The sequence below is a fragment of the Felis catus genome, chromosome C1 (assembly GCF_018350175.1).
Source record: "Felis catus isolate Fca126 chromosome C1, F.catus_Fca126_mat1.0, whole genome shotgun sequence".
Lineage (NCBI taxonomy): Eukaryota > Metazoa > Chordata > Mammalia > Carnivora > Felidae > Felis > Felis catus.
The window spans coordinates 93,364,223-93,389,932 of NC_058375.1; the positions used below are offsets into that span (position 1 = coordinate 93,364,223).

The 25,710-nt window shown below is 38.6% G+C and overlaps 1 protein-coding gene across 1 annotated transcript in view; it reads left to right on the forward strand.

The window, feature by feature from the left end:
• Nucleotides 1-23,053, forward strand: part of GNAI3 (G protein subunit alpha i3) — a 38,168-nt gene extending 15,115 nt beyond the window's left edge. The window contains exons 2-9 of the mRNA XM_003990409.6: nt 5,759-5,801; nt 5,914-6,055; nt 10,913-11,070; nt 13,300-13,428; nt 16,530-16,659; nt 17,076-17,229; nt 21,574-21,787; nt 21,877-23,053. Of these exons, the coding sequence (XP_003990458.1) occupies nt 5,759-5,801; nt 5,914-6,055; nt 10,913-11,070; nt 13,300-13,428; nt 16,530-16,659; nt 17,076-17,229; nt 21,574-21,764 (947 nt within the window). The 3' untranslated portion in view covers nt 21,765-21,787; nt 21,877-23,053. The remainder of the gene's footprint in view (nt 1-5,758; nt 5,802-5,913; nt 6,056-10,912; nt 11,071-13,299; nt 13,429-16,529; nt 16,660-17,075; nt 17,230-21,573; nt 21,788-21,876) is intronic.
• Nucleotides 23,054-25,710: the final 2,657 nt, after the last annotated feature.

Consider the following 25,710-nt stretch of genomic DNA (forward strand, 5'->3'; position numbering starts at 1 on the left):
TGGATGCCTAGTAAAAGCTTGGGTGAATATATGTAGTGTGATAGTAAAGAGAAGGACAAACTGACATTTTATCAGGGAACCTTGGAAACATGAGAAGCAGGGCAACATACTTTTTTAAAATCGTCAGCTTCAGGGGTGCGTGGATTCAGTCGGTTAAGCGTCTCTTTGTTTCGGCTCAGGTAGTGGTCTCACGGTTTGTGAGTTCAAGCCCCCCACTGGGCTCTGTGCTAGCAGTGCAGAGTTGGCTTGGGATTCTCTCTCTCCTCTCTCTCTGCCTCTCCCCTACTTGTGCTGTCTCTGTCTCTCTCAAAAATAAAATAAAGCTTTAAAAAATAAATAAAATCACCACCTTCATAGGGTGGAACTTAATGAAATGGGTAGAAATTGGTTCTGAGAATAATAGACTCATTAATTATTTCATTCAGTCCAACATAAATGATAGAAATCCTGCTTTCGGGGCGCCTGGGTGGCGCAGTCGGTTAAGCGTCCGACTTCAGCCAGGTCACGATCTCGCGGTCCGTGAGTTCGAGCCCCGCATCGGGCTCTGGGCTGATGGCTCAGAGCCTGGAGCCTGTTTCCGATTCTGTGTCTCCCTCTCTCTCTGCCCCTCCCTGTTCATGCTCTGTCTCTCTCTGTCCCAAAAATAAATAAACGTTGAAAAAAAAATTAAAAAAAAAATCCTGCTTTCAATATATTAAAAAATGTGCACATTACTTCATTTATTTCTATTTTCCTAGTTAATTTAGTAGCTGTTGCTAACATGGAGTCATCTAGGAATTCTGTGTTTTAAACTAGTATTTAAAATATACCTGGTATGCTTTTGTATTCTCTTCTCCAGAATTGAATCATTTAAAAATTTTTTTTAATTTTCTTAAGTTCATTTATTTATTTTGAAAGAGACAAAGTTCAGGCAGGGGAGGGGCAGGGAGAGGGACAATCCCAGGCTCTTACACAAGAGTTCGAAGTCCTGAAGCCATGAGATCATGACCTGAGCAGAAGTCAAGAGTTGGATGCTTAATTGACTGAGCCACCCAGGTGCCTCAGGTTTTTTTTAGATATCTATGGGAGAAAGCACTTTTTTCTAACAGTGTCATTAAAGATACAGAACAGGGGCGCCTGGGTGGTGCAGTCGGTTAAGCGTCCGACTTCAGCCAGGTCATGATCTCGCGGTCCGTGAGTTCGAGCCCCGCGTCAGGCTCTGGGCTGATGGCTCAGAGCCTGGAGCCTGTTTCCGATTCTGTGTCTCCCTCTCTCTGCCCCTCCCCCGTTCATGCTCTGTCTCTGTCCCAAAAAATAAATAAACGTTGAAAAAAAAAAAAAGATACAGAACAGATGAACATAAGGGAAGGGAAGCAAAAATAATATAAAAACAAGGAGGGGGACAAAACATGAGAGACTCTTAAATATTGGAGAACAAACAGAGGGTTACTGGAGAGGTTGTGGGAGGGGAGATGGGCTAAATGGGTAAGGGGCACTAAGGAATCTACTCCTGAAACCATTGTTGGACTGTATGCTAACTAATTTGGATGTAAATTAAAAAAATAAAATTAAAAAAAATTCTTTGTGTTATATGAATATTTAGTGCTACCCCTAATTATTGGTTAGATGATAAGAGCAGAGATAAAGTCGGACAGAAATGTCCTTTTTGAGTATGTAAAAATGTAGATTCCTGGAATTTTCAAATTATTTGAATTTTGTTTTAACTAACAGTTTTGGTTGGTAGAGTTGAGAAATATTTAGTAAAGGATTGTGCTTATTAAGCATTAGTAATTTATCTGTTCCAGAATATTTATTTGCTAGCCAATTTATGTCATGGCCAGTTCTAGGCCCTGGGAATACAGAGATGACTAAACCTTCATGGGGTTTATAGTCTAGTGAGATAGGAAATGAACAAATCTGTGATGTGAAGAACTGATCAGTGCTTTGAAAAAATATAACCTAGAGTAAGAGAGAGAGTGATGGGGTGGGGACTGTTTAGATGGATTAATCAGGGAAGGCTGTTCTGAGGGAAGAAGAAACTCTTGCAAAGACTTTCCAGTCAGAGGGAATAGTAAATGCCAGGGAGCATGAGTCAGGATCTAGCTCACTGAGGACCAGTTTGGTATGTTGGAAGAAGAGCAAGAAAGCTGGTCTGACAAGAGCAGAGAGAACAAAGTGGAGAATGATAGGAATTGAGGGTAAAGTGGTAGGCAGGGACCAGAGCTTGTTTCACCTTCTTTCCCATGGATTTTTTTAAAATTAAAGTTATTTATTTATTTATTTAGACAGAGACAGTACAAATTGGGGAGGGGCAGAGAGAGAGAGAGAGAGAGAGAGAGAGAGAGAGAGAGAATCCCAAGCAGGCTCTGTGATGCCACAGTGTGGAGCCTGATGTGGGGCTTGAACTCACGAAACCCTGAGATCATGACCTGAGCTGAAACCAAGAGTCACATGCTCAACCGATTGAGCCACCCAGGTGCCCCTGCCCATGGATTTTAATTTGAGTGTACAGTTGACCCTTGAATGACATGGCATAGGGGTACTAATACCCCCACCCCACCCTGCATACTGAAAAACCTGTGTATAACTTTTTGACTCCCCCAAAACTTAACTACTAAAAGCCTACTATTTTTTTAAATTTATTTACTTATTTATCTTGAGAGAGAGCAAGAGCAGGGAAGGGATATGGAGAGAGGGATACAGAGAATCCCAAGCAGGCTCTGCACTGTCAGCACATAGCCTGATGTGGGACTTGAACTCCCAAACTGTGAGATCATGACCTAAGCTGAAACCAAGAGTCCCATACTCAATTGACCAAGCCACCCAGGCACTCCCTAGTAGCCTACGATTGACTGGAAGTCTTACAGTAACAAATAATAAACACATTTTTTGTGTTATGTGTATTATTTTCTGTATTCTTACAATAAAGTAAACTAGAGAAAAGAAAATGTTATTAAAATATTACAGTACTGGGGCGCCTGGGTGGCTCAGTCGGTTAAACGGCCGACTTCGGTTCAGGTCATGATCTCGCGGTCCGTGAGTTTGAGCCCCACGTCGGGCTCTGTGCTGACAGCTCAGAGCCTGGAGCCTGTTTCAGATTCTGTGTCTCCCTCTCTCTGACCCTCTCCCATTCATGCTCTCTCTCTGTCTCAAAAATAAATAAACGTTAAAAAATTTTTTAAAATATTACAGTACTGTATTGCATTTATTGAAAAAAAAATGTGTATAAATGGACCTATGTAGTCCAAACCTGTGTTATTCAAGGGTCAGCTGTAATTGGAGACCATAGGAGTTTTGGGGCAGATTTGCGACATGATTTGATTTACCTTTTGAAAGTTCATTGCAGCTACTGAGTGGAAAACTGACCATAGGAGAGGCAAGGTCTCAGGCATTGGACCATTTAGGAAGCTTTTATAGTGATCCAGGCTTGTGGTTTCCAATGTGCTTATGATAATCTATGTGGTATAAGAAGAAACTGTTACAACTATATATTTATTTTTCAAAAATTAAGCTTTACTAATATTTGATATACATGTTGGTACTGGTACCTACATTCCATCTGTGTATTAGTTCCATGTGACCTACCATTTTTGGCCTGAGCAACTGGGCAAGTGCTAGTATTTACTAAGATGAGAACAGGGTGGAGCAGGGTTTGTTTGGGGGTAAGGGTAAGAAAGCAGGAACTCACTTTTGGGCATCTTAAGTTTGAGGTGCCTATTCAAAATTTAATGAGGTTTATCAGGTAGGTGGTTTAGATGTATGACTCTGGAACCAAGGTTAGAGATAGAAATTTGGAAGTCATTAGCATAGAAGCAGTATCCAACAACTGGAGCCTAATTGTGTGAATACAGATTTCAGCTTTGCCACTTACTGGCTTTAATTGTGGACAAGTTAACTTGGCATCTCTCTGCTTCATTTACCTCATCTATGAAATGGAGAAAATAAGTGTCTGCCTCACTGGGTTATTGTGAGGATTAAACGAGTTAATAAAAGCAAAGGGCTTAGAACAGCGTCTGGCACGCAGTGTACCCCAGATATTAACTATTGCTATCAATTTATAAATGGTGTTTAAGACCAGGGGATTTGATGAAATGACCTAAAGAATGAATGTAGGTAGAGAAAAGGGCCCAAGGAAGAAGTGCTGAAACACTATAACCTTTCGGATTCAGAGACCAGAGGGAGGAGACTGAGGAGTGGGGTATGGGTCAAACGAGGAGAATATGGGGTCTGGAAGCCTGCCTAGTGAAGAAAATATTTTAAGGGGAGAAGTCATCATTGGACAAATTCTGTGCAAGAGGTTGGGTAAGATGAGGACCTAGAATTGACCATTGGGTTTGTTAAAATGGAAGCTGTTAGACACCATGAGAAGTGGTTTCAGTAGAGTGGTAGATATGAACATCTGGTTGGGGTGGCTTAAGGAGAGAATTGGAAGTACAGAACCGGAGAACATGGGTATAGACAACTCAGGAAAAGAGAATATGGAGTAGTAGTTAGAGGAATATGTGCAGAGTCCAGGAAAGGCTGGAATGGGGGTGTGTGTTGATTTAAAATGGAAGATACTACAGCAAGTTTGTATACTGATGAGAGTGTCCCAGTGGGAAGAGAACTTCACATATGAGTGACGTGGGATAATTGCAGTAGCCAAGACTGTCAATAGGTAAAATCAGGTGGTTTAGGGTACAATTGGAGGGATTAGTCTTAGACATTAGCAGAGACCGTTCATCCATTGATGAAGATAGAGAATATTAGTAGGGGTACAGGTGGATTGGTGGATTTGGTTATGGGATTTGGTTATGAACTAGTTTCTTGAGTGCTTTAATTTTTCCAAGAAGGGAGAGGAAAGATCATCACCAGAGAGTCAGAAGTGGGAAAGAGTTTGTAAGGTTTGAGAGAGAGAAGAGGTGGTATGATATAGGCATCTTGGAAGGTGGGAGAATTAATTAATTAATTAATTAATTAATAAAAAATGTGGGAAATGCAGGTGAAATAACAAGTTCGGAGGACTCATCTGACATTGGTGATCATTAAAGTGATTCCAGCTTGCAGACGGGGGAAATGTGGTTTTGAGAGCATATATAGAGAAAAAAAGCAGTGGAGGCGACGGCTCCTGTGTTTCTATTTTGAACTCTAGTCACATGGCTGAGAGGATTGCTCTTGGAACATTCCTCAGATCCATGGATGTTGACAGAGGAATTAATAAAAGCGAATAGGCCAAAAACTAATCATTTCATTTTTACCTGTGTTTATTTTCTACATCATGATGTTTTGTGTAGAGGATGAGTTCCTAGAGGTGTTTACGTTGCCATATCTCCTTGAGCATGCCTACTTTACACAAATGATATCAAATAGGTCCTGGGATTACTTTCAGTGATTATATTTGGTTGCTAAGTTATGCTAAGAAAGTAAAAAACTGTAATAGGAAAGTTTAGTAGTTTTCTTTTTTTTTTTTAATGTTTATTTTGAGAGAGAGAGACAGCATGAACAGGGGAGAGAGGGAGACACAGAATCTGAAACAGGCTCTAGGCTCCAAGCTGTCAGCTCTAATAGAGCCTGACGTGGGGTTTGAACCCTTGAGCCGGGAGATCATGACCTGAGTGGAAGTGGCTTAACTGACTGAGCCACCCAGGCACCCCAGTTTAGTAGTTTTTCTTGATAGAAAGCCTCACCTAAGTTTGCCCTAGGACCTGTGGTTTCCATTAGTCTAGAATTATCCCTCGTGTCGATTTCATACTTTGTTCAATTACAAGTGAATTCAAAGTCTGGTTTTTGTTTCTTTCAGGTGCTGGAGAATCTGGTAAAAGCACCATCGTGAAACAGATGAAGTAAGTTGGAACATGGCCTTTTGTAAAACTACACTTCCTCATAATGCGTGGAAGTCTGTAGTATCTTTTTATTTTATGTCCGTGGTAATGATCTATGGTTTTCTTTTTAAAGAATCATTCATGAGGATGGCTATTCGGAGGAAGAATGTAAACAATATAAAGTAGTTGTCTACAGCAATACCATACAGTCCATCATTGCAATCATAAGAGCCATGGGACGGCTAAAGATTGACTTTGGGGAAGCTGCCAGAGCAGTAAGTGTTTCTCATTTCCTCTTCACTTGCTCCCTTTGAGTAGATGCAGTTAGGCAAAATTTGCTTCATGTTTTAGGGAAATGAACGTAAGCAACAAGATAAGATGTAGCAAAATACGGTTGCTCATTTGAGAAGTATTAGCAACCAGCTTTAGAAGATACTAGATTACCACCACAAAGAAGAGTCAAGGAAATGGGATTCTGTGGGTATACTGTAGGTTTCTGTGATAATTCTTTTATTCACTTCTTTTATAGCACTGTTTACTTTTATTTTATAGTAGTAAATGCTAATAAGTTGAAATAATCTAAAAGAGGTGCCTCTGACTTCTGAGGTGTAAAGATAAAAGACAAAATCAGTCTCCCAAAGTAAACTTGATAAGGACATGGACACTAAGTCAAAATTTTAGGGGCGATTTTTAGGTATTCAATGGTACTATATCCCTATACTACATCGGACTACAGCCTATAGAATTGGATGATACGATGTCCTAGGATGATAATTACACATGTCAGATATTCAAAAGTTATGTTGATTAATTATAACACTTCGTGCACTATGTAATTCTTGTTTGTCAATTAGAATGTTTGGTGCAGTGGGGAGAGGGCTAAAATGAAGGTAGGAGATCTTTTATATAGTCCAAGTCTGTATTGTCTAAGAGAAGGCTTGTAACATATAGAATGATTTCCTAGACCTAAGGCAGACATTCGCTGTGTTCAGAGTGTTATTCCTAGGCGCTATGGACAATAAAAGGAGGCTCTGCCTGGAAAAGCAAAGCCTCTGTGTCTGTGAACTAGCTTAGGAATTCTTATCTACTCTCAACTTATCAAATAATAAGTTATTAATGCAGATTAATATTCAGTAAATAAGTGGGGAAATTGTTGATGGGAGAAATTACAAAAGGATGGTCATAATTGGATGGTATTTGACTAGGAATCTTAGAAGTTGAGTAAGGGAAGAGGAGCCAGGGAAAAGGTTGTAAAATGATTGGAGACAAGAGTAGCAAAACAGGGGATGAGGAAATGTGTGAGGCACGACTTTTATGTTTTGTAAAAAGCTGCCATATCACAAAAATGGAAGACTCTGTTTCTCTAAGCGTCTGAGAGGGGAAAGTATGCTAGTGAATGCAAGAGTAAACAAAGCATTTTTGTCTTACATCTTTTCATCCCTTCTCTACCTCCTGCTTTTCATTTCTTTTCCTTTCTTTCCTCTTCCCCCCAGCTCTCCCCAGTGTTCTTATTTTTTTCCTCCCTTTTCTCATCCCTTCCGGTCACCTAACTCTCCATCTCTGTCATGTTTGCCATATACGATAACTGGTCAGTACTACTGTATTTAGTCCCTTCCCTCTCTTTGTTGGCTTTTACTCCATCTCAGTTATTTACTCCTTCTCTTTGTTTCTTCCTTTATCTATCACCATCTGTCCTTTATATCTCTTAATCATCCTTCCTCCTTTCTTTTCTTTCCATTGTCAAATTAGCTGTTATTAATGTTTGTGTCCTCACACTGCTTTGTCACCAGATACAGTTGATGATTTCTGTCTTAGTTCAATTGCGCTGCTGTAACAAAATACAGACTGAGTAGCTTATAGACAACAGATACTTATCACACACACTTCTGGAGGCTGGAGGTGTGAGATCAGAGTGCCAGCGTGGTCAGGTGAGAGCCCTCTTCAGTTGCAGACTTTTCACTGTGTCCTCACATGGCAGAAGGAGAAGGAAACTCCTTGGCATCCCTTTAATAAGGACACTAATCCCATTCGTGGGGCCTTCACCCTCATGACCGAGGTACCTCCCAAAGGCCCCAACTCCTAATACTATGACATTGGGCGTTAAGTTTTCAACATATGAATTTTGGAGGGACACAGACATTCAGACCATAGTTTAAATGACCTCCTTTCATTTCTTTCCTTTGTCAGATCTGTGTCATTAATCTTTTGGTCCTAACACTCCTGTGTCACCAGACATAGTCGACATCTTAATGCCTGTTAAGGCTTCCTGAATCACCTAGCTTTCCAGCATCCACCCTTCCTAATCTACAACCCTACATAATTTTTTTGAAGTTTCTCTTTTTCTTCCATATGTAAAGGTTTATATTTATAATTCCTCACTTATCCTTGTCCAGTTTCTTTGGTTGTTTAGAGAGTGAATGGACAAGAAGAGAGCTGGATGGCGGGTAGGTTGCTTTTTCATATCTGCTTAAGGGTAGAGATATGAAGTTCATTGTAAAGAGAGGCCTCTTTTAAAAAAAAATTTTTTTTTTTGATCTTTTTATTTATTTTTGAGATAGAAAGCCTGAGCTGGGGAGGAGCAGAGAGGGAGACAGGAACCAAAGTGGGCTACATGCTGACAGCAGAGAACCTGATGTGGGGCTCGAACTCAGGAGCTGTGAGATCATGACCCGAGCTGAAGTTGGATGCCCAACTGACTGAGCCACCCAGATGCCCCAAGAGAGGTCTCCTTAAAGGCCTGTAAAGAGGGTTTATTGTGGGAAGCAAGAGTAGGTCAGTGGAAGAGATTAAGTGGTAAGGAAAAAGTGTTGCTTCTTAAAGCAGTGTTTACAAAGTCAGGACAGCAAAAATATGTAGCTATAGTGCTCGCTCTCTCTCTGTTAATAAAGTTTCTAAAGCTAGAATTGTAGTATTTAAAAAAAAAAAGTAATGCTTATTGATGTTTTTGAATACCTGCATGAGTATAGTTCAAATTTCAGAATAGACTATAAAGTCTTCACATGTTAAATAAAGCACAATACTATATATACATAGAAGGACATGCTCAGTATTATGTTTGCCAATCAGTTTACTTTTTCAGCTTCCCTCAGTCATTTGTTTCTTTATTTAAATTTTTTTCCTAAGTTTATTTATTTTGAGACAGAGCACAAGCAGGGGAGGGGTAGGGGGAGAGAGAGAGGAGGGGGAGGGAGAGAGGGAGGGAGACAGAGAGACAGAGAGAGAGAGAGAGAGAAAGAATCCCAAGCAGGCTAATGGGGCTTGAACTCATGAACCATGAGATCCTGACCTGAGTGGAAATCAAGAGTTGGACGCTTAACTGACTGAGCCACCCAGGCTCCCCAAAAATAAAAATTTTAAATAAATGGGGTGCCTTTATTTATCTGATAGCACAGAGCCTGCTTGGGATTCTCTCTCTCCTCTCTCTGCCCCTCCCCTGCTTGCTCCCTCTCTCTCTCAAAAAGAAATCAGTCAACCTAAAAAAAAATAAAATTTTTATCTTTGAAAAGAGAGGAGGGTAATATACATGTTAGATGAAGTTTCTTAGGGATGGGCCTAAAGTATTACTTGAAAGAATGCAGAAAAGCATCTTATAGAGGAGGGCTGTTACTTGGCAAAAGTTTTTAAGGCTGAAGACCCCAAATTTGGCATGGTTAGTTTTGTTTTGCTTAGGTGGGTGCATGAGTTTTGGGAACACAGAGGTCTTAGGAGTTTGGGGTTGTGATTTCACCTGTGGTCTGAAATGCTTTTTTGCTTGCTAGTTTATTTTCATAATGACTACTTACTGATACAATTGATTGCTCCTCTTCCCCCTTTATTTTTTCTTTAACCAGTATATGTGTTCTTTAGTATCTGATTTTAATAGTTATTTGGAAATCTCTTGAGGAAGATAAATGTGAGATTTGAGGTGGAAAAGCATCCCATGAGACCTGGGTTTATTTATTTAAGATTTAATTTTATTTCTTAAGTACTCTACACTCAATATGGGGCTTGAACTCAACCCCGAGATCAAGAGTTGCGTGGTCTACTGATGGAGCCAGCCAGGCACTCCACAAATTCTTCTTTTTAATCTTTTTTTTTTTTTTTTAAAGATTGAGACCTTAGTTTAGTGTTAAACTTAGTTGAGTTTTAAACAAGTAAGGGTGGGTAGAATAAAGCAAAAACAATCAAGAGTTCTCATAGCCCTTTTCTGTCTTCTCTGCAGCTCACATGTTTCAGGTTTAAAAACTATAACCACTTACAAAGCTCTGTCTTTGACTCATGAGTTTTGATCAGATCTCTTTGTAACTTTTTTTTCCCCTCTTTATTTTTTTTTCCCTTTCTCTCAGAGGATTATTACTCCTTGGGGAATCTAGAAACTGAATTTTTCTCTGAGGGTTTTATTTCCCCCACTAGGCTTCCAGACTTCTTAACTATCTCAATTTCCTCTTCTTCCTGTTCTTCTGTCTGAGCCGGAGGGGAAGAGAACACTTTTTCCTTAAATACAATTAATGTTTTACTTGCTCTGACGTGTTTAGACTTTACCTCTTACATGTTAGTTTATTCATTTATGTTTTTATTGTAGGCTTCCTTTAACAGAATGGGAATATGTTCTATGTGCCCATCTCACAGACCAGTTTTTTCTGTTAAAAATCATGATTAACCAGGGTGATTTGTAGGGTAGTCAGAAGAGATCTTTTCAGGGGATGGTGGTATGTGGTAGAGGGACTGAAATAATTCCTCACCTTAGCTCTGCACCTCTAACTATAGTGGAGTGAATAGGGGGAATGACTTCATTGTAAATTCTCTCAGACTGCTCTGCCTGGAAAGGTCTCTTTAATACCTCTCTTGAAATAACGTAACATACAGTGTGTGTGTGTGTGTGTGTGTGTGTGTGTGTGTGTGTGTGTGTGTGTGTGTGTGTGTATTTTTGAGAGAGAGTGAGTAAGCAGGTAAGGGGCAGAGAGAGAGGGAGACAGAGGATCTGAAGAGGGCTTGAACTCACAGACCATGAGATCATGACCTGAGCTGAATCGGATGCTTAACCGCTGGGCCACCCAGGCAGCCCTGTGTATGTGTGTGTTTTACAGAGACTCTCGTCAGGTCTTTAAGAAATGGAGAATCATTTGTCTCTCTTTCTTAATTGCTTTTTTCAGGATGATGCCCGGCAATTATTTGTTTTGGCTGGCAGTGCTGAAGAAGGAGTCATGACTCCAGAACTAGCAGGAGTGATTAAACGGTTATGGCGAGATGGTGGGGTGCAAGCTTGCTTCAGCAGATCCAGGGAGTATCAGCTTAATGATTCTGCTTCATAGTAAGTAATTTTTCCCTGTGAAACTATAACAGAAAATAATTTGGTGACCCTAACAAAGTTCATTGTCCATAAGGAAACATTTAAGTAACAGACACTCTTAGAAGTCTATAGTATCTCTTGTAAAGATGGTTTCAGTTTAGGGCTATATAGCCCGTGGTCATTTTGTATGACTTGGAGAAAAATGTTTCCTCTTGAAATGTAAATGGGAGAATTGGCACGATGAAAAGTAACTCCGTGTTAGTTTATAATAAGTAAATGAAATAGAGAAATCTTTTGCAGCTGGATCTGGGATCTCTTCCAATGCAGTTTAAGTTCCCTCTGCATAAGGACTTTGCCAGCTAGTGAGGGAAATTAGAATAGTGATATCCCTTTTTATGCACCCAGCTCTGTGACTGGGCTGCACTATGGATTTCTCTGGTACTAGTCATCACTTATAAATCTTTTGCCAGATCACAATAGTAGACTTTGTACAGAAAGAGAATGTTGAGTCTTGGAAGGAAGTCAAAGAGTCTGTTTGTCAAGGAAATTCTCTTAAATGTTACATATGTAGAGAATTTGTAATTGATACTTGTGCTAGGCTATTACATGCTATCCTATTTTGCTTCTTTTACAATACATTTATTTATACGACCTGTATCCAGAATGTATTTTTTGAATGTGCCTTTTGGGGGCTTGGTGAGTTCTTGGTACCTGTATGCATTTCTGTATTAATTGAAGGCACTTCTGAGCATTAAGGTATTTTCTTCAATAATCTATTTTCATATTCTTCTAATTTGTTCTAGAAAGAAGTTAAATTAAAAATTTTTTAATGTTTATTTTTGAGAAAATGAGAGAGACACAGAGTGTGAGTTGGGGAGGGACAGAGAGAGAGGGAGACAGAATCCGAAGCAGGCTCCAGGCTGTGAGCTGTCAGCCCAGAGCCTGACACCGGGCTCGAACCCACAAACTGAGATCATGACCTGAGCTGAAGTTGGACCCTTAGCTGACTGAGCCACCCTGGCACCCTGAAAAAGTTAAATTATATTTGAAAAACTTAGTTATTATTTAAATGAAAACTTAACTTTAGAAACAAGGATCTTTTAATATGTTTTAGTTGCAAATGTTGGTAGTTTCAATAATTCTCCCAATAGTCATGAAAGGTAGATTGTAATTATTACCTTTTTTAAAAAAAATCACACTTCATTGAGCTCTGAATCGTCTAACTACACCAGAGAACATGTGATTTATAGAGTTTTTTCCCCCCTGAGTTTTGGTCGAGGCTTGACTAATTCCTTAACATTAATAGTAGTACTTAGTTTTATAGAAGCTCGTTAATGATTCACTTATAATGGTGCCACCTGTTCTTCAGTTTTCTAGCCAAAAAAATCTTAAAATGTTTTTTCAACGTTTATTTTTATTTGAGAGACAGAGAGACAGTGTGCGAGCTGAGGAGGGGCAGAGAGAGAGGGAGAGAGAATTCCAAGCAGGCTCCAGGCTCTGTGCTGACAGCAGCAAGCCTGATGTGGGGCTTGAACTCACAGGCCATGTGTGAGATCATGACCTGAGCTGAAGTCGGATGCTTAACCAACTGAGCCACCCAGGCGCCCCTAGCCAAAAAATCTTTAGAAACCCTGAAATTACCAGAATTTTAATTTAGCTTTGAAGCAGTGTTTTAATTATTTCACTGAATACTTACAATTTGTTTTTGGACTTAGATTTTTAAGAAAACCACAAGTTTTCCATTTCATGAATGAAAACAGGAAATATGGAAAAATGGAAAATAGTTCTCATTTTAATTTTAGTAATGTAGACAGCATTCTCTAATGTCCTATCAAACATCAGAGCCTACAAATGACCCATTAATTGTAAATGTCTGAGGGCTTTTGTTTTGGTTTTGTTTTCGTGCTGTGCAATGCGCAGTTGATTCAGTATTTAGCATTAAATTTCAGGAATCTTTCTTTAATAAGAATAACATCTCGATATTTGTTTTTAATTGGCCCTCATAGTTTAGTTTTGGTAGAATTAAAACCACTTTTGTGTGGTATGTATAGAACTTTAATTGTTCTGTGCTAGGTTCATGCTTTTTCTCACGATGATTTCTGTGATACTGCAGGTCTGATTTTGTTCTGCCACTTTAGTGACAAGTTCAGAATCTACTTTTGGTAAGGAACGAGTTTATAGTTTAGTCTGTTGACTTGCTGTGCACGTGGTTGGCTTCACCAGGTAAAAATAAATGTATTTTTTATTTAGTTACCTAAATGATTTGGATAGAATATCCCAAACCAACTACATTCCAACTCAGCAAGATGTCCTGCGGACAAGAGTGAAGACCACAGGCATCGTGGAAACGCACTTCACCTTCAAAGACCTATACTTCAAGTAAGTCCTCAATTCGCCTTTTTGCTAGATGTGCCAAAGACAGATGTCTTTCCTTTAGTTAATCTCTTAATCAGGGTAAGATTTCTCTAGGCAATATTCTTTGGTTTAAAAACCTACCGTCATGTTCGTCAGCCAGTATTTGAATGTTTTAACTGAATGGGGGCCCAAACCTTTCTTCTTTGTCCAGATAACATCAAATATTTTTGTCCATTTGGAGGAATTTAAATTCAAAATTAAATTGTAAATATCAGTAAAAGTAATCATATGGTTATCGGTTTATTTTATTTTTATTCTTTTCAGCTGCTTTTTTGTTGGAATCATCAAAACAGGTATTGAACGTTTGTTGTTTAGAAAGGTAACAACAATACTAAGGCTAGAAAACTAGTTTTTTGGCTTAGTCGTGTGGCTTTGTTCTGCCATTTTGATATTAAAATAGAAATGCTTTACTCACCCATGTCAATCCTTCCTTACTGGAGTGCATTTCCCTTTAAGTTTAATGGAATGGAGCTGATACTGTCATGGCTCTTGGACTGCATTGTGCACAGTATCATGCACAACTGAGTTTTTAATGTAGTATAGAATGGAAAATCAATCTGGAGATAGAGGTATTTTGGGGAAGTATGATGATATAGAAAAAGTGGTTGTTTTAGAGAGAGAGAATTCTAGGATATGAATACAAAGGACTTTCTCATTAGCATTAGTTATTCTAAAATAGGCTTCAGCTTATTTGTGTGTTAATGGTCTTTTGTAAATATTAGAACTGTCTTTTTGGTTCCCACTTTCTGCTTTTGTGACCTTTGAGATTAGGAGTAAGCTTTTCCCCTTCAATATATGATGTTCTTTCCAGTTGCTTCATTATGCTTGTATGTAGCCTGTGATACTCAGCAGTGTCAAACGCAAATGTAACTTCTAGCTAGGAGCTTCTCAGTTTTTTTCTCTCTGAAAATATTTGCTTCGCAGGATTTGTGAAATCCACACGGAGTTTAGGTATTACTAGATTCCAGTGGAGGTCTTGAAATCTTAATAAACCAAAACAGGTTTGAAACATGGTGCAAAAAAATAGTAGTTCAGCTGAATATTGGTAGAATAGGAGAGCTACTTCTCTTTAGCACTGATGAATTTATCTAACTAGAGTAGCAAAGACCATATGGATTTATCTATCACCCATGAAGCCATAAGAATGAGATGCCTTTTGTGTACAGTAAGATCAGTAATCCATTTATAATTAAATGAGGTGAACTTTATTTAGTGCGGGAAACATTCTTGTTGATGTCATGGATTGATCTTTAGTTGGGTAAATCCTGTTGGTCTTCTTATGTCAGGATCAGTAGCCAGGCTTCGTTAAGGTGCTGTACCCACTTAATTGTTGGCATGTAGATATCTTGTTATGAAGTACTATCACTTCTTCCTTTTCCTCTTCTCTCTAGGCAAAACCACTATCCATTTATTCAAACATTTATTGAGCATCTGCTATATGCAAGGCATTGTGTAATTGCTTACTTGCCTCTCAGTTATGAGGTAATGTTTATAAAATGTTCATCTGTTAGTAAATTATATTGTAAATGTTAATATGTGCTAAAAGCCCACCTTGGGGACATCTTAATATTCTTCCAGTTTCATGGACTTTGTAGAAGAAAATGAAGGGGTAAGCTGAAATTATTGGTGTACCAGTGTGTCTCCCCTTGAGAGACTTTTATGGTGATATATATGATGTCCGCTTTCCTCAAACCTATAATAAGACCCTGTATCAAAGCCAGCTTGTGATTGTATCATTCCAGTTGTCATGACCAAAGGCTGGAAAAACAAACGAACAAAAAAAGGTGCTAAATCAACCAAAAGAAAAGGCTGAGTCATGAAGAGATAATATGATTGTTCTTTTCAAACGTACATTGAGAAATTACTCAGTGATGTCTTATTTCTCTCAATTTCTCAGGGAAAATTCTTTGGAAATAGACCCCTCGTCACCACTGTCGATCTTGACATACTAAACCTACCTGCATACCTCCTCAGACACTGGTACCAGCTAACAGACAAAGCACTGCAGGTGTTCCCCTTACTGTAGGAAGTAGATGAGGATGCTGTTGACAGAAGTACAGCAGTTGAGCCAGGATATTAAGTAAGCCCCCCAAAAGGGGGTGATGGAATGAAACTCATCTGGAGTGGAACATAAAGTTTGTCAACAGCTTAGTTAGCTTTAGATGAGACCTAAGAGTTCGGAGACACTGGCTAAATAAGTTTGGTTTTTAGATATTGGGTTCTTAGAGTCCTACCCTGAAATACAATTTACCTTCTCCATAATTAATCTCTAAAATATTTTTTCCTTAAAATAAGGAACCTCAGCTTTAAAAAATCTCAGCTTTAAACCTCGGCTTTAAAAAAGGAAGAATTTTTTTTTACAAAGTAAGGGAAACAAACATTTTGGAAGCAGAATGCAAGTTGGAGATTTCTAGTTTTTCAGTGTTCTCTTTAACTAAAGAGTAAACCATTTCGAGAGGTAGAGTGGTGGTGTGGGTAAGAGCCAGGGCGCCGGAGTTAGAGTGCCTGGGTTCAGAGCCCCAGTCCCCATTTGTTAGTAGTGTGCCCTTGGGCAAATTACTTAACATATCTGTGCACTGGAGATAATAATTGTACTTACAGGAGTGTTGTGAGGGTCAAATGAGTTAATGCACTTAAGATGTTTAGGATTGTATCTGGCACCATGGTAAATGGTAAATATTAGTTATTCTTGCTGTTATCTTAAGTTATATTATTCAGCTCTTCATTTTTCCTGTCTTTTTTCCCCGTCTTCCTTTAATTCATTTCAGTGCTTATTCTGCTGATTTTTGAGATATAATTTCATCTGATAGAAGCTTTGATAGAGAAGGCTCAGCTAGTTATTTACAATGAGAATTTTGATTATCCCTAGATTTTATTTGCTCATGTTATTCTCTTTTGACCATGGATTATTAGTTTGACTACATTTTATCTGCTGCTTGTTTGTCTTTTCTGTTATAAATGGGGTGTTCCACATGCAATAGTGGGAGGTTCCCTAACCATTTCAGTTTAGGGAGAGGTGTGTTTGTGACCTTGCTGAATTTGTGCTTTCTTTCCCTTTACTTCAGGATGTTTGATGTAGGTGGCCAGAGATCAGAACGCAAAAAGTGGATTCACTGTTTTGAGGGAGTGACAGCAATTATCTTCTGTGTGGCCCTCAGTGATTATGACCTTGTTCTGGCTGAGGATGAGGAGATGGTATGTTGGGTCTTCTGGTAAAAAGGCAGTCTAATGCAGCCAGGAAATGGAAAATAACTTAGGAAGATTCAGTGCATACATTTGCTCGTTGGACCAAAACTTGATTCCTTAATTTTTTTCCTGTCAGTGGGTTTAGAATTTTAAAATACTGATCCATGCTCTATTAATTCTTAAGAGATATGACAGCACACTGAGTATGTGGGCAGGATTAAGTGCTCTTGGTAGCCATTCTTCTTCCCATCTCCCAACCTCCAAGAATTACAAAAATGAGGACTGGATTAACTTTTGAGTTGTCAGTCTCTGGTTTATTTCCATGAATGCCATTCAGTGCTTTTAAAACTTGTTGGTCTGCTTTTTCATTAACAGTTAATCCACTTTTGCTTTCTGTTACTGACATCCTTTTTTTTCCCCCTCAGAACCGAATGCATGAAAGCATGAAACTGTTTGACAGCATTTGTAACAACAAATGGTTTACAGACACTTCAATCATTCTCTTCCTCAACAAGAAAGATCTTTTTGAGGAAAAAATAAAGAGGAGTCCATTAACTATCTGTTATCCAGAATACACGGGTAAGAGATCATGAACGATTTTGTTCACACTTCAGTGGCATTCCTATACCTGCCTTTTTATTTTAAACAATGCATGTATAACCTTATGGAGAGTGTTCACTGGTAGTGGTATTAACATTAAGCATGTGATTAAGACCAGTTAAGTCTAAAGTGCTGTTCCTGACATAATTGAGTTTACTGTGTTTATTTTATATTTCTGTCTTCCTCACTGTTTGAGGAAAATAGAGAAAAATCAAAATCAAAATTTGGTGTAAGTATGTTAAAAAAATATGAGAAGATGCAGTCATTGCACTCAAGACACAGTAGTTGTAGAGAGAGGGGCACACATAAAGAATTTCATTATAGTATGAAATGCTCATTAACAGAAGACGTGGTTACTGCTGTGGGTTCAGTGTCCTCTTTTTGCCAAAGGAAATGACACTTGGAGTGAGATAACGAGAGGATGAATTAGAAATGATGAGGTAGACTGAGGAATAAAAGCATTTTAGGAAGAAGGAATAACCTGTAGGAAAATATGGAGGTTTAAAAAAAAAAAAAAAAAAGACATGATACATTTTGGAACCTAGAAGGAATTTGGTATTGTCAGAGCTTAAAGTGGTGGGAGGGAGTTGTTGAAGTGATGGGTGGGATGCTCACGGAGGGCTTTGTATTTCATACTGAGATAGGGGCAAGCGGTCCAAGGATTTTGATTCAGATACATGATGTAGGAGAAACTGCTTTAGAAAGATGATACAGGGGAGCTTGGATGGCTCAGTTGGTTAAGCATCTGACTTCGGCTCAGGTCACGATCTCACGATTCGTGGGTTTGAGCCCCACATCGGGCTCTGTGCTGACAGCTTGGAGCCTGGAGCCTGCTTTGTATTCTGTGTCTCCCTCTCTCTCTGCCCCTCCCCACTCTCACTCTGTCTCTCAAAAGTAAACATTAAAAAAATTTTTTTTAACTTAAAAAGAATAAAGCATAAAAAATATGAAAAAGAAAAGAAAGATGATATAATAAATGGCAATAAAGATGGATAGTAGGGGAGTTGAATTAGTAAGGAGTCACTTAGGATGCAAATAAAAACTTTAGGTGAAGATACAGGGATATATCATAGAAGCCAAGGGCAAGAACGCAGATGTATCTTAAGAATGCATTTAGAACTAGGAAATGGAAAAGTGTCAGGGATCCTGGAAGTACTTCTTTCCCCATCTTTTCTCTCTTTCTGTGTATCTTCTTTATTTTTCTCTGCTCACCAACTTTCTGTGCTACTCAGTTTATGTGATGTAAGATGGCCCTGCCATGGTCTTTCTCCTGCAGTTAGGTATGTATGTATGTATGTATGTATGTTTATTTTGAGAGAGAGACACACACAGAAAGAGAGAAGGAATACCAAGCAGGATCCATGCTCAGCGTGGAGCCGACATGGGGCTTGATCCCACCACCATCATAAGATCATGCCCTGAGCCAATTTCAGGAGTCGGGCACTTAACCATCTGAACTACTACCCAGGCACCCTTTTCTCCTGCATTTAAAAGGTAAGGCTCGGGCACATGGCTGGCTCATTTGGTAGAGCATGTGACTTTTGATCTCAGGGTTGTAAGTTTGACTCCATGTTGGGTGGAGAGATTACTTAGAAATAAAATCTTAAAAACAATTTTTTTTTTTTTAAATAAAAGACCAGGCTAAACTGATAATGGTTGGCCCCATGTTCAAATTCCTAGGGGACAGATTCTGGCCAAGGTTAAGCCAGGTAAAAATACTTAGCCCAGTTAATGTCAGGGATGCAAACACGAATGCCAGGGCTGCACCACTATAACCTTTAGATCAGAATTGGATATTTTCCGAGAAGGAGAACTTTTTTTTTAGCTGAGGAGACACTGTAAATGCTTTCTGTAATAAAGTGAAGAGGGTAGCTAAGGTAAAGAAGCCAGAAGAGTCAAAGATACTCCCAGAGTTCTGTCTTGATTGGCTGCTGGTGCTGTGGTCTCTAATTGATATTTAGGAATATTGATTTTGAAGTATGTGAAGAACATCCAGATGGGGGTATCTAATAGGCAGGTGTATATGTGGCCTTGGAGTTTTGGGAGAGACTGGGGGTTAGATATATTGATTTGAGATCATGTATAAATATAGCATGGAAATGGATCCGATGACATGGGGTGATGATATAGAATGAAAACAGAAAAGGACCAAGGATAGAATGAGAGAGAATTTCAGACTTTTTTGGTAGGAGAGAAAGAAAGGTTTGTATTCGGTATAAAGACGAGAACCAGGAGAGCCAAGGTATCAAAAGCTAGGAGTTTAAGAAGTGAGTGAGGGGTGGTCAACAATGTTGTGTACAAAGTAAGATACACATTGAAAAATGGCCTCTGGAGTTAGCGGTCCAGGAGATCGTGAATGTTACTGAGAGCAGTGTCAGTAAGAGTAGAGCCAGGACAGTGAGTTACTGAGTGGGAAGTGGAGAAATGAAGATAGGTATAGCCTACTGTAACTTGGATTACAGGGGAAGGAAAGATTTAAGAATGTTCATAAGCTTGGAGGTAAGATTTTATAGCAGAAGAGAAGTTGTAAAAATTGGATGTAATTGATGGAGCAAGATTTGTAAGCAGGTGGGAAAGGAAGGAATAAGGAATTCCATACAATGGAATTATTGTTATTATTATTATTATTATTATTATTATTCAGCCATGAAAAGGAATGAAGTACTGACACATGCTACAACTTATACGAACCTCATAAACATTATGCCAAGTGAAAGGAACCAAACACAACAGGTCACATTTGTGTGATTGTTTTGTGTGATATTCCCCAAATAGACAAATCCATAGAGACAGCAGATTGGTTGGTGGTTACCAGGAGATGGGGGGAGGTACTGTGGGGAGAATTAGGAATGATTACTTATTGGGAATGGGTTGTTTTTCTGGGTTGGTGAAGACGTTTTGAAACTAGAGAGAGAAGGTGGTTGCATAACATTGTGAATACATTATGCCACTGTATTGTGCACTTGTATGTTATGTAAATTTCACCTCAACTTAAAAGTCTTGGTAGAGCAGTTAAATTTTGAACCACAAGGGAGACCTCTCTAAGACCAAAGGTATAAATAAGTGGAGATACAGGTAACTTTTTAAGTGAGGTGGTGGGCTAAAAAGTTGAGATGTAGCGTAAGCCCCCTGGCCTTTCTTTTCTCTGGGAATTTGCAAATGTAGTCAGAATCAGGAGAGAGGTGAGTAGAAAAGTAGCCAGGTTTTAAGGTGGAGAGAAATCTTAAGTCGAAGGATTGACAGTGTTCTAGCTGAAAATCTTCCACATAGCAAAGAGCCCTCAATATCATAGCTTTTTTTTTTTTTTTTTTGGTGAACTTGTAAGCCTGTCTTGCACTGGCTTCATTCTTAAGAAGTCTCATGGTCCTCATTTCCCAAGTGTCAGTATCTGTTCTACCAGCCAGAATTCGCTTTTCAGTCCCCCTCTCTCCTTTAATATACAGAAGTTCTGCAGATCTCATGAAACCTATTTCAAGCACCTACCAAGCTGTCTTCCTTTATTTCTTTAAATATTCTGTTTAAATAACATTCCTTTCTTGTTGGTATTTGTTGCTGTGTCTAATGTCACTTAATTTCACAAATGTTATTTGTGGAAAACAGCCTCTGGTTTACAAGAATAAAGTATTGTGTTTTTGTTGTTGAGTTTTTCGGGTTCTGTAGTCAGTTTCTAGGGCAATTCTAAAGGCTCACGGGCAGTTAAGATGGTGTAGAAGCATGTGGGTAAGTGATAAGAGTTGAAAATAAGGTTTTCTTTTGAGCCCCCTCCCCTTTAAAAAATGACAGCTTAATTGAGATAAGTTAATAATTTATACGCCACAGAAACACATTTTAAAGGGCATAATTCAGGCCCCTTTCCCTTTCACATGTACTAGTTTACCTTTCATTAAATTATTGCCATAAGGCTCTGAAGCTAAGCTTCCTTAAAACTGGTATGATTTTGAAAAGAAGCATGACTGTTTTGAATTGTTTATGTCAAGATCACTCCAAGGAGCACAGGCTCTCTGACCTTTTCAACAGTTGTGTCCTAGCAACGCATCTTCCTACTTCCCTAGTTTCCTTTTGTACATTTTTGGTTTTTTAGCTGAAAAGTCTAAATGAAAGGGGAAAAAGGAAAAGGCTCGTTTCCCTAGATCTTTTCGTGTGATGATTTTGTTTTACTTAGAGTCTGCTCTCAAGAAAGCCTAATGATTATAGAATTAAAGAAATCTGTCTATATTCATTTGGGTTATTCCCTCTCTTCATCAGTCAGTGGGGATGGCCTGACTTAGTTGAGTTCAGGCAGCTATTATAATTTAAACTGAGAATATTGAGTGTCTGCTTCAGGTTCCAATACATATGAAGAAGCAGCTGCTTATATTCAGTGCCAGTTTGAAGATCTGAACAGAAGAAAAGACACCAAGGAGATCTATACTCACTTCACCTGTGCCACAGACACCAAGAATGTGCAGTTTGTTTTTGATGCTGTTACAGATGTCATCATTAAAAACAACTTAAAGGAATGTGGACTTTACTGAAGAGGGTTGGAGATTAATGAAAGGTAAAACTTCAGACAATTTAGTTATAGTGCTCTAGTGATGTCTCTGGACTTTGTAAACTATTCTAATTAAGAATGTTCTTCTTTTCTAGTTATTACAGTGTGGAGTGTTGAGACCAGACTTCTTTTGCTGTCTCATTGGGCAGCTGCAAGCATGAACGGGACCAGGGAATGGCAGCAGCATGCAGAATCTTAGCACTCTTTAGCACAATCTTCTGTATTAGGGAACTCTTAATTGACATGAGATGCTAAAGTCAGACATTGGAATTGGAACGACTGTATAAAGTATGATTCGATCATCAAGACATCACTTGGATTTCATAATCTCAAATGTTTAGGGCCGATGTGAAGTTGAGGTGCTGCATTCCAGAACTTTACTATGTAGCTTACTCTTTTTTTTCCTTCTTAACAAACCACCACTAGTTCATTTTTAAAGTTTTTTTTTTCATCAAGAGAATAATGTTACTAAATTTTATTTCTTTGTTTGCAAGAGAATCTTTATTAAAACACAATCTTAACTATGCACATGATGTGACCAGATCATCTTGAAAATACTCCTCTTAGTAGGAGCTCTTTGTTTTTAACTTTTGGTATGGTCAGCACATCGTATTTCCATAATTACTTAATTCTTTATGGTTATTGGGGCTATGACTATAGCTTTTTTGGATGAAATTTATGTTACTCTCCTGCTCAAAGTACCATCATGGTTTTTAAGTGGTAATTACATTGGAGAGTTCTGTAATAAGATTCTTACTCTCTAACTTTTATTTAAGTTTATGGTTTAAGGTTAACCTAGTTTATGCTGATTACCAAATTACTAGGTAAATGCTGATGTAGGATGTAAAGTTAGTTTCTTGGATACGGACACACCCAGGGCAGCTGTCAATTAGAAATGCAAATTGCAAAATTCCAAACAGAAACCGTGACTTTGCTGCTACATATCTACTAAATTGACCACTTTGGTTCTTGCTTGTTTGTCTCAGTCATAGGGAGTTCTGTAAAAGATGCCCCTTGTTTTCCATCTTCCATGGCCTTTTCTGTTGGGAAACATCTAAAGTGTATTAACAGTGCATGCTTTTACTTTGTAAATGTGGTGCCAAATCCCTGTTTGCCATTGTTTTTATTGTAGCAATGTTAATTGTAGTAATCCTTAGTCAGTACCTTCTTTTGCCGAAACTCCTGCATTTTGGGACTTTTTCCACTATGTTGTATGTACAGATTTTAATCTGTTATAGTTGGCAGCAGTATTAAAATGGTGAGTAAAGAGTCCAGGTTTGTTCCTGTTTGTAATTAGTCCTTTCTGGAAATATTTTCTTCTGTTTCTTTTTGTTCCTGCTGAATGTGCTTTGGCCTTTGTCTGAGAGTGGGTTTAGGTAGAGGGTTCCCTGAAGGTCTAGTCTTTTGGTGTAGTAGTATTGTTTTATTTTGGCCTGACTGAGGGTCTTATGTCATATCTGTGTCAGTGACATGCAGTCATAATCCATTTTCCGGGTTTACATTTTGGTTTTGTGGAGAGCTTTATTCACCTCGGCCTGTAGGTCCTTTTGTATAATGTACAGCAAATGTCTTTAAATATTGAATGGGCCTTTGGGGGAAGGCAGATGAAGAGAATGTATTGTGAGCATTCCAAATCAGCAGTTTGAGCAGTGCCTTTGGGGTCCAGTCTTTTCAGATTGGATTCTATGTCATCTTTTGATGTGACCTTTTACTAGTTTAAAAAAAAAAGAAAAAGGAATGATGGTCAGCAAAGCTAATTCAGAAAGCAAGCCACAGCACTTCAGTGCCTTTATTGGAATTTTTTTTCTTACTCTTTTTGGAAAAGTATAACTATGTAGATGCTATAACGGTACTATCGAAACAATTTCTTTAGGGCTGGGAAAACTGCATCTAAAAAAAAGAAAATGATCAGCTTCGATTGGTGATTAGTTTATACCCACAATGTAGATAGGACCAATAGTTCCTGTTCATTTTGAATAATCTTTTCCTTATTGTATTTTGTGATCTAGAATCATCTGGAAATGAGAACTCGTGGAATATTGTTTTAACTGTAGTCTTTCTATAGTCAGGGCTAATGGGATGGTGTTGATGATAATCCAAAATAACAAATAATCTGAATGCATTAATTTTACTTTGAAATGCACCTTGTATTTTCATTGGAATATGTCTATCTGATATGTTCATTTTTTAGCTTTTCTGTTAATGAAAAAATAGTAATTCTCTGATTTTTTTTGCCCCCATACCATTTACATTTTTCTTTATTTACATGAAGATCACCCCCTACCCTACCATCCCAAGTAATTTGTCTAAATGCACATTCCTGGAGGACACAGGGACACAATTCAAGTCATTGGTTTTCAGATATGCCTTAAGTCAAAATCACCTGGATCCATTTCAGAGATTGACTACTTGGCTGGTGGGCCTAGTGATCTATCATTTTAAAAAGGTGATTCTTACCAGCTTTGCAAATCACTGTTGTGTTTTGAAATAAAAGATCTTTTCTAATAGCAGAGCCAGAGTGTGGGGGTGAAACATCATGTGTACTAGCCTGGAGAAAAAAGGATTGGTATTTGTAATCAAAGAAACTAAAAGATGCTTTGTGTCTTTTCTGTGGAGAATGCTGGAGGTTTGTGATGGACTGCATTTCAGTATTCATGTGGCCAGGCTTTGGACCATCTGAGAAACCAGCACATCTAAGAAAATTAAATTTTGATGAATAAAGAACAGTAAATAGATCCTAGTAGGAAGGACTGGAACAATAGCTTTATTTTGCTGTTTATTTTGTTCCATCTTCACCTGATTAAAACCTTGGGCTGTAGAAATGCCATTCATTAGGCTCTATTTAAAGAGGATATAGTCTCCTTAAAGGCCAGTCTTGCCCGACCTTACAAACTCAGCCTTGCAGCAGATTTCACCTCCTGGCACGAAAATTCCAAAAACTTTTACAGTTATTTATAAGCGGATCTTGGGATGACATTTCATCTTGGACAGTTTAAATTCTAAGTCTCTAGTTCAGTGTGTCATTTTATTATTGTTTCCAATGACGGATTGTTATTTTTTATACAGTGCTGCACTCTAAGAATAGATGGACCAAATTTTAAAAACTATTTTCTTGCCTTGTTTCTTCTTCTTTTATGTGTTCTATTTGTGTTTTATTATATACACATTTTAGAGCATTTAAAAATAACTGCTGGTTCTTCTAATTCATTTGCCCACCTTATATTCTTATATCCTGGCCACTGTCCTATTTGTAGCTGTGACTTTCTTTGTACATTGCTTGTCTAGCCTGACTAGTTGTTTCATATATTTATACATTTGTTTAGCATAGCTCTGGAGAATCGCGTTGCACAGCTTGTTGCTGTATTGGCAGTTACATATAAGGTAGTCTTTCATTCCCATTAAAAACCTCCCTTTGGTTGATCTTTTTTACCCCTTTCAGATGTTCAAATGTTTATTTATTTTGAGAGAGAGAGCGCGAGTGTGCGTGTGTGTAAGGGGCAGAGAGAGAGACCCAAGCAGGCTCCACGTGTTAGCACAGAGCCCAATGCAGGGCTCGATCTCATGAGTCATGAGATCAGGATCCGAGCCAAAATCAAGAGTAGGACGCTTAACCAACTGAGCCACCCAGGTGCCCGTCGCCTTCCAGATGTTCAAAAAAACCACAGTCCTCTACTCATTTAAATATAACTAAAACAGCACTAATTTTCTTCACTCTTACCACTTATGAAATCTTTCATATCTTATACTGACTTTAATTTTTTTTTAATGTTTATTTTTGAGAGAGAGAGCATGCATGCGCATGAGTTGGGGAGGGGGCAGAGAGAGAGGGAGACACAGAACCTGGAACAGCTCCAGGCTTTGAGCTGTCAGCACAGAACCTGATGTGGGACTTGACTCCACAAACCGTGAGATCACAACCTGATCTGAAG